This window comes from Pollicipes pollicipes, unplaced genomic scaffold, assembly GCF_011947565.3.
Source record: "Pollicipes pollicipes isolate AB1234 unplaced genomic scaffold, Ppol_2.1 Scaffold_3447;HRSCAF=4054_pilon_pilon_pilon, whole genome shotgun sequence".
NCBI classification, from domain to species: domain Eukaryota; kingdom Metazoa; phylum Arthropoda; class Thecostraca; order Pollicipedomorpha; family Pollicipedidae; genus Pollicipes; species Pollicipes pollicipes.
Window position 1 is genome coordinate 42,274,706 of NW_023596297.1, and position 12,110 is coordinate 42,286,815.

The window sequence follows — 12,110 nt, forward strand, 5'->3', positions numbered from 1 at the left end:
AGCTCCCCGACAAAGGTCAACCGTCCGATTCGCCCAGCAGCGGACAGCCAGCTGTCCGATTCGCCCAGCACCGGACAGCCTGTCGCAGTCGTCCGGAGCTGAGCATCGCTGGTAGCCTGCGTGTCATCGCTGCCACTCAGTGATGAGAATCGCAGTGCTCCTCCTATGATTATAGAATTCGTGTATTGTCTACGCCCACACAAATTACATGTACCACCATGGGCGGTGAGCATACAACACAGTAATCATAACAACAAAAAACATACTTCGCATTTCCCTAAGACAGCCGGGTGCTATATGTGCTAGCTCGCCGCTCCGACACCATCGTCCGGGTGCTGCAAGTCCCTGAACATACCCCTATCGGCTACGACCGTCATAAATGACGCTACATGGCGGAGGGGAATTACGGCCGCGTATATCACACGCTAGAGGTGAGCTGCTCGCCGGATGCAATCACATGCGCCGCAGCTGAGCTGCCAGGCGGGCGTGACATAAGCCAAGTGAGATGCAGGGTAGTCCACACGCCGGAGGGAAGCCGCCCGAAGGATGTGGCGTCATACGCCGTAAGCCATTTTCTAGGTTGGTGTGATGTCGTACGCTGGATGTACCCTGCTGGGTGGGTGTGACGTCAGACGCCGGGTGTGAGGTGCTGGACGTGTGTGGCATCGGACGACGGGTGTGCACTGCTGGGCGTATGTGACGTCACACGCCGGAGGTGCGCTGCTGGGCGGATGGTGGCGGGGGCCGGCTGGGGCGAGTCTGTTGGTCGCTGATCATGTGCCAAGCGGAGAATATGGTCGTCAGCTGGAGCAGACAGGCCAGGAAGGTGCAGACCAGGGGTGCCAGCATCAGCTCCAGCACCAGCTTGGCTCGCTCCAGTTCTCCCTGCAGAGCACACGGACGGTCTGCTTGCACAATGGTCGGGTATCCTGAGGCGACCGTGGAAAGTATCAAAGCGGAGTGGGTACCCTGATCAAGAGTGGATCCAAGTATTCTCCTCCAGGAGCTGAGCTGACCAGGTTGGCGCCTTGGATATCAGGGAACGCCAGTGGCAAATATGGTTCGGGAGTCATATTGGTCACCATATTTTGCAGTAACGCTTGCAGTAACGCAGTAACGCTGAAGAAGACTAATGCATAAGCTGTCGGCATGTCTCGCCCAATTTCGAGATCGATAATTCTGTTTAATTGAAAGCTCTTGCACAAACAGAAGATCTAGTTATCGCCGCCAAATCCGCTCCGTTCGCCCAAACCACCTTTCACCTTTCATGACGGCAGCCACGTTGGGATGAGCTGATCACGGAGGCATCTGCGCGCTTGAGAAGCTATCGTGGCGCGCTTTATTGAGCCACATACGTGCTCCACAGTAATAAATAGCGCACCCCTTACGCCCTCCATGGTTCTTGCTCCCTTTGCCCACCGACAACCAACTACCCATCCCTGCGGAGAGGGACAGATGACGGACCCGCTACCCGGTGGCATCGGGTGAGGTACCGAGGGCGGGCGCATCGGGTACGGCACCGAAGGCGGGCGCATCGAGTGCGGCACCGAGGGCGGGCGCATCGGGTACGGCACCGAGGGCGGGCGCATCGTCTGGTGCGACTGCCAAGGGACGGTCGGCGGCACCTGGCCAACAAGCACCAGCCGGCAATGGGGGACCTAGGATATCATAAGGGGGGGGGGGGGGGTACGCATCATTATGGGGCCCATCTGGAATTTGGGGCGCCTCCAAACAATCCCCCTACTTCGATCTCTAATTTTGAGATTCCTATGTACGCTGTTTGTTAACGATAGCCCATCTTCCTGTGCGCAGCTTTCGCAAACTAGGCGTGCTACGTATGTACATAGGGAGATTGGAATGAACGGCTTTATGTCCAAGTGGTATCAGGGTGAATTGTTCCAAATATGGGCGAGCGATGGCAATATAGAGTTATTCAGCTGACGCACGGCAGCCGCCTCTATCGATCAGTATGCTTCCACCATGCGTGCACTGGTTTTGAGGCGAGCGCGACAAATGTACTCTTCATACCGTTGAAGAATATAGCGATCGACTTAATTGTGTATTTAAGGACTTAGAGCATAACTAGGCCGATCTGAATGTTATACTGAGAGATGGGGAAGTTCATATGTCGTACATGCCGTATAGCATATGACATCTGCTAACCCAGGGTTTCAGGGTGACGAGAAACTTCTTTTCCAGATGTCGGATGGTACATGCTGCATCGGCTGTGCATGGCGCATGTTGTATCAGCGATGCAACGTATGGACAGTATGTTTTGTACCGGCAATATGCAATGCATAGACAATATATTGACTGACTTACCGTCCATGATTGACTGGCATGATTGTCGTGACTCATTAGCATCATGACAGCATATCGACATTTGCATTACCTGTGCAAATGTCGACCATGATATACGCCTGAGCAACCACAACCAATGTGCAATAGTCGTAAACCACTGTCTGATAATAAGGACGAAACATCGCCATGTCGCAATCATGACGTTTCACAAAGTAACACACAAGAGCGCATTTCACTTACATGTAAAGCATCCAGCATCCTTGCAATGCAACTTGCTCAGTGATAAAAGACAAGCACGCCCACTTCCACTGTGTGGTCCAATTTACCGCGAAGTGATGCAGGCTGTCTGATTCGAAACGGGTTTATTCAGAAGTCATTTACTAAAAGCGAAGACGTGGTATCTAAATGCTTACCTCTACATATGAAGCTGAAAGCTGTACCTGTTTTCAGATGTAGTTTTTGTAGTTACAGCGGTAAGGCACTCAGGGAAAAATCTGATATAACTCGCCTAACTCCTTCACATGGAGCATGCTATTTTTTTCCAGATCATGGTGGATCCTGTCCTATTGCAGCTAAGTATTTCGGAGCATACATGGCAAAGTGAACTAACGTCGGTGGTCACATGACATCGAAATCGTGCACGACACTTCATTCCAAATTTATTCTGTTTAGCCGGCTAGCCAATGTGGTCAGCACATGGCTGATGACCAATGCAGAGTTTTTGCTTTGGCTGTTATGGGGTACAATATGTCCTAGCATTCAAAATGTGTTAAAAGATGTGTGAACCGGGGATTTGTGATGTGTGAAGAAGTGATGCACAAGCATATTATGAGTGGCAAATGTAATACCCACAGCCGGAGCCGAAGCCGGAGCCGGAGCCGGAGCCGGAGCCGGAGCCGGAGCTGTGCCTCACCTGCAGGTTGTCCTCGAGCTGTGAGAAGCAGTGCGAGATGGGCAGCTCGGCACCGCGCAGCAGACACTGGACCGCTGGGCCGGACCAGTGTCCGATGACCTCCTCCGTGTGGTCTTCCCACTCGGTTCGGCGTGGTCGTCGGTCCAGCCGTCTTGTGCCGGACCAGCCGGGGGTGGAGCTCAGCGATGGCCGCGGACGGGCAGCCCCACCAGCGGCTGCCACCTCTTGGCGAGCAGAGCTGGCCGTCGGACGAGCAGAGTTGGCCTCCGGACGAACAGAGCTGGCCTCCAGACGAGCAGAGATGGCCTCCGGACGAGCAGAGTTGGCCTCCGGACGAGGAGAGCTGGCCGCAGCAGCAGCCGCAGCCCTGGAAGAACTCGTTGCAGTGACGGCCGGTGGTGTGATGGTCCAGACCTCGCCGACGGCCGGAAGGCTGACACTGGCTGCCGGCGCGACCGGTGTGGTTCTGTGCAGCAGCCGGGCGCCGCCGCGCCGGCCGGCGGGTGGCGGCCGGGCTGCCCGCGTCGGTATGGTGCCCGGTGCCGTCAGCAGTCCATAATCAGACAGCAGCGGCAGCAGTTCACTCTCTGAGAGGGCCGACGTCGGCATCGGCTGGCTCAGCAGCTGTGCCGCCTGCTTTGAAACCTGGTCTAACTCTGACTTGTTGTACACCAGCAGGCCCACCGCGGCGAACTCCAGCACCGTCGTCACCACGTTCATCACGATATACTGTGGAAGCAGTATAGAGGCACTAAACAATCGCATCAAGCATATTGTGTCATTGTCGTCATCTCGTCGTCACCATCATCACCAGGAGCTTCATCATCACCAGGAGCTTCATCATCACCATCAACATCACCATCATAAACCTCGAGTTGTTGATTTGTAACGGGCTGATTGAAACGCATGCAAACGAGTGATGCAAAAATGCAAAAGCACTTGCTTCCGGACGGCTGCCGATAGATGACGCGTTCACGTTTGATGACACGTTTAATGGTTTTCTTTCAAACTCATTCTGTAGTTTTCATTGTTGTCAATCGTCTACAGAGCGGTGTCACAGTCCCTGTCACGGTGCTCCCAATGTGTTTATGCGCACATCCCACAAGGCCGCAGGCACAGTGCTGCCTGCGCCAATAATCCAAAAGTCCAGAGTGGTCTGGAAAAGCACAATAGCAGAGAAGCAGTCTTAAGATAGGACTCTTGCAAGCCTGTCTAGTGAAGGCACACTTCAACATAGATCCTCTGAAAGTACATGAGTTTTAATTAGGAAAGTAGTCCTTTTAAAGGTCAAGCCAACGTGGACATTCTGCGCTTACACGTTCTGAAAATAGGCGTTCCGAGCTAAACCCTCGGTGGTGGCCCAGGTCTAGATCCTGTCGTCGCCTCGGGGGACCACAGCGTGCATCTGCGGGACGGCAGTGCTCTCACTAGGGCGAGCGGGCCGCTGCGGCTGGTGATGGCACCGACGTATCCACCAGCCGAGGTCAGCACCAGCAGGATGCCGGTGGCCAGGGCGCCCTGGGCGCCATGCCCTAGCTGGACCAGAAGGTCAGAGTCGCACGAGGGCGTCCCGTCCCCGACAACGGCCGACAGCTCCAGCGGCAGCCGCGCGGCAGGGATGTCACACCGCCAGGCCGTCATCAGCTGACTGGAAGACAAACAGGTGTCGTCAGCTGACTGGGACAGGAGGCAGAAGGGGTTGTCAGCTGACTGGGACAGGACCCAGGAGGAGGAGTCAGCTGACTGGGACAGGACCCAGGAGGGGTCGTCAGCTAACTGGGACAGGACCCAGGAGGGGTCGTCAGCTGACTGGGACAGGACCCAGGAGGGGTCGTCAGCTAACTGGGACAGGACCCAGGAGGGGTCTTCAGCTAACTGGGACAGGACCCAGGAGGGGTCGTCAGCTAACTGGGACAGGACCCAGGAGGGGTCGTCAGCTAACTGGGACAGGACCCAGTAGGGGTCATCAGCTGACTGGGACAGGAGCCAGGAGGGGTCGTCAGCTGACTGGGACAGGACCCAGGAGGGGTCGTCAGCTAACTGGGACAGGAGGCAGAAGGAGTCGTCAGCTGAACGCCGTCATTAAGGGCCTGAAGAAACGGCCGAGTACTGTCCGCGCTGAGTGTGCCGTCTGGGACGCGGGAATAAGGGCACAAGCGAGCTGAGTCCCCATGACATTGCATCCTCAGGCGTTGAATGGAAGGAGGTAGAGCAAAAAATGATGATCGTGCCTGCAACTTGGGAGACCCTCCGTTGCTCCTGGTTGACGCCAGTTCTGAAGCGCGGGTACGTCAGCCCGGCCGACTGAGTCGAAAGCCGTCAGCTATCCCAACGAGTTCGCGACAAGCTTGTCTTTCCCAAAAGCTCATAATCATTCTATGTTTTACGCCACCGTTCCAAACGCAAGAAAGCACGACCTTTGGCTGTACGCCCCTTTCCAAATGCAGGAATATAAGATCTTCGGCTGTTTAATGTTCAATACAATTCTGTTATTTTCAATCCGGTCTGTGTCTATATCTGTGTCTTTTCTAGTCTGACATCCGTGCATGCGGAAATGTGGAAGGAAAAGCGAGTTCCCGGTATCATGGCAGGTATAACATGCGTTAGGAAGCCGTGGCGTCCATTTGTGTAATTGACCTAGGGGTGAGAGGAGCCAAGGGCGCGCCAGTCTTACCCCTCAAAAGGTACAGTTATCGACGGTTAGTCATTGCCAACAAATGGTGTCCAACGGAGATAGCCTTGTATAATATTTAGCTTTCCGTCAATTTGTGGAACATTTCAGCACTAAGTTACTGGCCCAAACTTGAATGGGAGCGCCAAATCAGCAATGAGAAGGCGGGCAGGGGTCTCACAAAAACGTAGCTAAACTCCCCTGTTGTAAAGGATTTTTAACATCATCAGCAGCCAAACGATTCACTTTAGTCCTATCGTAACAGGATCTACACGAGCGAACACAAATGTTAAATTGAACGATCAGTAATGGTACCTTGACGCTCAATCTGTTTGATTTCCAAGCTATATAAAACACGGCAAACATAAGACACACGTTCCTCTAAAACTGCATACATACTGCAACAGTGCCCGCTTTGTCTCGCACTTGAGCACCATGTCGCAGAGGAAGACGGACCGCCGGGTCTGCGTCTTGCCGTACTCCGACTGCATGGCTGCTCCGCCACCGAGCACGACAAACCCCAGGATCTGAAACCGGACCGGCGCCACGCGAGGCACTTGGTGACAGCATATCCGCCAGATAGGCGGTCACACGTGGGAAGTGTCAGGTGACAGGGCATTCACACCGCAGGCGCGCCAGGTCCTGGCCGTATGGCTTACGACGAGCAGATCGCGGCACCATGGCCGTATGGCTTACGACGAGCAGATCGGGGCACCATTATGTACATTTATGCTGCATCTTCTCCAAATACAAATTTTACAGACTTACTCGATTTGCGCGGGTTCTGAACACAACTCACATATCTTATGTACACCCCGGTGGTAATATCTTACATATCTTATGTACACCCCGGTGGTAATATCTTACATATCTTATGTACACCCTGGTGGTAATTATCTTACATATCTTATCTACACCCCGGGGGTAATGATCTTTTTGAATGATGCTTCTCACATTCGAAACCGAAGCATGAATCATCTGAATGGCAAAAATATATTATAACAGGATTTGGGGTCTCATCTCTGGGATGTTTACAGAGCTGCGCCTGCCCAGCACCTTCCAGGATTTTCATCTCCAAGTGTTTTTTTTTTTGCGGAGTGGCGGGTGCCTACTATGTATCTATTGACACATCGCGAGGTGTGCAGGTCGCATATTCGTCTGTCGTCACACTCCAGCACTCATTGTCTCAAACCCGATTAGCCCGTATTTTCGACGCCGAAAAGCCCTGCCGAATCACGTTGTGAGCAGAAGCGGCACAGCAGGAGCGCAGCAGGGAAGGGAGAGGCAGAGCGAACAACAGTATGCTTTTACCCCAAAGGCTCACGTGGATTACGGAACTTCCGATCGAGGACGCCGTCAGAGCTGAGTTAGAAGGTGCTGAATCCGGCTCAAAAGACTTTCTGCCACCAAGAGGTCAGTATTATGGATCATGACACCGCCTTTAGGAATTAGGTAGCCCACGCTCGAAATGAGGCGGCCCAGTCGTATGCTAAGGAGTTCCTTCACTGACTTGGAAGTTAACCGTTATAAACTAGGTAGGCCCATGATGGGTTTGGAGGCGGCACGTGGTGGACTAAGGGGGCCCCGTTATAAGGTAAGAGACTCCCTTTTGAGCTGGAAGGCCTCAATTATGAGCTAAGAGTCGAACTAGAAGACCCTGTTATAGGCTCGAAGGCCAGTCATAAGGTAGGAGCCCGCTGATGAGCTAAAAGGCCCCGTTATGAACCCTGAGGCCCCGTTATGAAGAACGTGACCTCGTTATGAGCTAGAAGGCCCGTGTCATAAACTAGAAGGTCCTTGCTCTAGACTAGGAGGCGCCCCCAAATGCATCAAGAAGCCTCTTATCTGGGCTAAAGGCCACCTTTCGTGTCAGAAGGCCCATAGCTAGACCAAACCTTCATGGGGTCGGTAAGGGAACCTAAAAATGTGGACGACGTGTGCAAACGCCATCCCTTTTTTCCTTACCGATGCATTGCCATTCGCAGTTTACTTCTCGCCCCGATTCCCCGTTTTACATGACGTGGACTAACAGGTGTGAGGAGATGATACAGCCCTTTTGACATTTCCAACTTAATGAAGGTAGCGATTAGCGCAAAAGATCAATGACTTGATCCAACATGTATTTTGCAAAGGGTATGCGTTTGTATATTGTTAGGAACAGCCATTTCGGTTAATGCCCTTTCTGCTATAGCACCTGAATCTGAACCCCAAGACAGTGGGTTCAAACTTCGGGCGAACACAAACCAGCAGCCTGGAGCGTGAGAGACACGAAACCCATGCCGACTTATCAGTTGGATATCACGAAGCCGGAGTCAAATTTGAATCTAGTGCACAGCGGCGTTTAGTCAAACACACCATTTTCGCGTCTGCTAAACTTTCAGGAAACACACAATTTCATCAGGGCTGTACAGAATGGTTATGACGATGTGCTGGCATTGCGGATGGTAAATTGTTGGGACTATCGTTCTCGTCTTGTGTGCTAGTATACACACAACGTTTCGGACATGTAGTCCCCGGCCACCGTCAGGTGTCAGTTGGTCCTGAAAGAGACGGGGTGGTGTATGGCTTTCAGGCTTGTATGTGTCACAACATTGGAAGCCATGTAGTAGGAGTACTGAAATGACAGAACGGCACGCGTGTTTTTTTCTGAAGCAAAGTCACAGCTGCAGTAAAAAATGGCGAGAGATTTGAAGAAAAAATTGTGTGAAGAAGCCGAGGACGGCAGTTGGTTAAAAATCGCATGGGGCCGAAGCTGGGAGGGCAGGGGATGTTGGGCTTTAAGCCAGGCCCATGATTCAAACATTGTTCGAAACCGAAGGCGAAACCAGGTGTTCGTCTACCAGGTTCACCGTCTACCAGGTGCGATCGTCATCTAACTCGTGTGCATAGCGCGGAACACCCGATGACTGGCATTTTATATTCAACCGCTTTAACATCACTGGTTCTCATTTTGTGGTGGAAATTAAACCTCTGTCAGCACAAGACTTAGGCAATCCATCAAAACACAAGTGAGACAAATGATACAGGCTTTGCAACTAGTAGTAAACTTGGCATGAGCCGAGTGCTGACTCAAACGTTTTCCGCTTCGATTGTCACAGATTTCATCACAAAGGAGGTTCCATCCAATCGTCATGAAACACCTATACCTTAAGTACAGATATGCACAGGCACCCAGTTGACCAGCCTGACTACGGGCCTGCATATCAGACAGACGCATTCCCGTATTATAATTCCCTGTCTTAGGATAACGAGGCCCTTGGCTGAATCTGGTGGGCCCCTTTGTGGATCGAAAGAATTGCGCTCCGAATCAGGAGACCCTCTATGCATCAGAAAGTCATTTTTGGCACAGGAAGCCTTGCTTTTGGGTTGGAGGACCCTTTGCTGGATCAAGAAAACACCTATTTAATCAGAAGACCCTCACTCTGGATCTTAATTGTTGATATTTTTGCTTAGATTTTGATGCATGGAACAATTCGATAAAGGAACACGCATTTTCGGGCCCCTCACCTTGAATGAAATACTGCCTTAGACGCTCCTCTGTGAGGAGGCCCCATTCTGTCCAGGAGGCTCCCTGAAAAACCTTCCCCATCTCAAAATCCGTGGCGCCGCCCCTACTTCTGGGAACGCGTATGCACTGTTGAAAATTGTTGCGTACATGTGAATGAACATTTGGATGTGTACAATGTGCATACATCGCCAAGTTTTTAAAGCCCACTGTGAGTGTTAACTGAGTCTTACATGATTAAGATTGGATGCGCTGGCCGAATTTCGTGTCGTAGCTAGGCGGCTAGCCGTTTGGTGGCTATAAAGGCTGGTCCAATATTGCAAAAAGGCAAGCCTACGCACTCCGGTCTGCGTCGGATGACCTCATAAATATTGGTACCCTTATCTTAAAGTCCAAAGGCAAGTAAGCCTGCCGGGTATGTCCCATTCACCAATGCCTTAAAAATCGAAGGCCAAGTAAAATCAGCTCGTATCCGGTTTGCATGCACATATAACACATCTTCAAAGGGACTGAGCTCGTACGTTGTTCATAGCAGGCACTCGGGCGGGGGTCAGCTTGACTCCCCGAAGGTTTTTCCGGAATGATCTTCGAACGGCGAGGCGCAGCCGCGCCACATTTTTGCATAACTGTAGACAATTGAATTGCGGATCGTTTGGTATCAATATATATATATATATATATATATATATATATATTAATAAACTAAAATCAAGTCTCATTTGCTTCTTATGTTCGAATCAGTGAGCTTTATTTTAAACTATGATGAGATGGCGATAATTGTGATCACGGTGCTTTCTTTCCCTCTTGTGCTTGATGGCGCCACCCTTGAGAACATGCCTTTCAAACAGCTTGTTTGTAAATTGCTCTACAAGGAGGTGCTTGCGTGTCTATTTACAAGACGATCCTTCAATCAAATGCCGGGATCACACAAGAGTGAAAAAAGGACGATGCTCAACAGTCCAGTCTCCGCTTAGTCTATATCGACGGCAGTGATGCATTTGTTATATTATATTATGTTTATACACTCGTACATTTATCTCACTCAGTGGCCTCTATAATAAGGGTGAATTATTGATACTAGTGCCATTATTCAAATATTCCCGCCACATTTACCTGGCTTGGTGGGACTGAATTTCTCACTTAAACGAAAAGTTCTACGAAATTTCGCAAAAGTTTTGGAAGCCGCTTTACTATTTGTTTACAGGATTGCATGCCCGTTATAGTATGCGGAGTGTAGTGAACATTTATGTTGAATTACTATATTGACCTCATGTGCGCATAAAATCCCTTACACAGGCATGCGAATATGTATGTAATTGGTATTCTGCATCACAAATGAATGTATCTTTCAATCATTACAGCATTACGGAGACCGCACGGCTACCGGTCAAAACAATCGTAATGTGTTTACTCACCATTATAAATGTCAGTGAAAGCAGAAGAGACATCCGATACCACGACCAAGGATGGGCCTTGGCCGTGCGATCGTTATCAGCCTCTTGCATTTCTGGATGGCGGCGGCGCTGGCTGAATCTTCACCTGCGCTTGGTCTTCACCTCTGCAGTCACCACAGTGTCCGCCGTGGAGTCACCCGCGCCTCACGCACGACCTGGGGGTTCGGCGGCGAGCCCAGTGTCCTCCGGCCGTATCCGACCTGGGGGTTCGGCGGCGAGCCCAGTGTCCTCCGGCGGTATCCGACCTGGGGGTTCGGCGGCGAGCCCAGCGGTGTCCTTCAGCCTTATCCGCACCGCCGGCTGCCCGCGCGGCGCTGTCACCGCTCCGTCGGCCGGACTGCCGCGGTGCCCCTCTCTCACCGCCCTGTCGGCCGGACTGCCGTGGTGTCCCTCTCTCACCGCCCTGTCGGCCGGACTGCCGTGGTGTCCCTCTCTCACCGCCCTGTCGGCCGGACTGCCGTGGTGTCCCTCTCTCACCTCCCTGTCGGCCGGGCTGCCGTGGCGTCCGGCCAGTCCGGGCGGGTCAGAGGGTCTGACGCGTGACCTCCGGCCGCCAGTGGCCCCTCCTGGCCCGGGGCGGTCGGCCCAGTTCCTGCGGCACAGCTGGAGAGTGTGGGCGGAGTCAGCGCCGCCCTCTGGTCCACGCGCAGTCAGACAGGCGCACTTGCAGGCTGTGTCCTAGCTCTCTTCATAGAGAATGCACTTGTAGGACAACGTGACACAATGCGTGCGATATGAAACCAAGCGGTGGTCAAAAGTTTTAAATGTTTTGTCACATAGCGTAAATTGAACTCTTAGGTGCCAAGGTAACGTTGCAGAGGCCTTACATCCTGATAAGTTTCTGATTCATGTATTGCAAAGCCATTACCCTTAGACCCTCGAATAGTCCTGCACCTTTGGTAACTTCGTAGATGAATAGCGTAACATGACACTTACCTTTGACGAGTGAATCGAAATAAAAAGCTAAAAATCGTCGACATAAAAGGTCACTTTGTTGACAACGTCTCTGCACAATCAAACTGGCTTATAATTGACTTACTGAGTTGCTCTATTGTCGTTAGCAAGATGTTTTCGCCTCATCAGGTGCCAAGTGTTTTAATTTTAAATGCGTAAAATAAGGCGATACTTGGTGGTTCTGTGCAGTTAATCTATTTACTTGCTTGCTTCATTCCCTGTCACACCCCTTAAAACTCCATTTAAGGGAACATGGATGGGGAACATGGAGAACATGGGTAATGTGGTATCCCCGTTTTTAAAGGCAAATAG

At 51.7% G+C, this 12,110-nt stretch overlaps 1 protein-coding gene across 1 annotated transcript; it reads right to left on the reverse strand.

Annotated features, from left to right (window-relative positions):
- Positions 1–209: 209 nt before the first annotated feature.
- LOC119092015 (uncharacterized) lies at positions 210–11,349 on the reverse strand. The gene is made up of 5 exons (XM_037214965.1): positions 10,806–11,349; positions 6,285–6,412; positions 4,643–4,862; positions 3,215–3,943; positions 210–885 (listed from the first exon to the last, which is right to left on the reverse strand). The coding sequence occupies exons 1-5, from the start codon at positions 10,893–10,895 to the stop codon at positions 703–705; spliced, it is 1,350 nt and encodes a 449-aa protein (XP_037070860.1). The 5' UTR covers positions 10,896–11,349; the 3' UTR covers positions 210–702.
- Between the last annotated feature and the right edge of the window lie 761 nt (positions 11,350–12,110).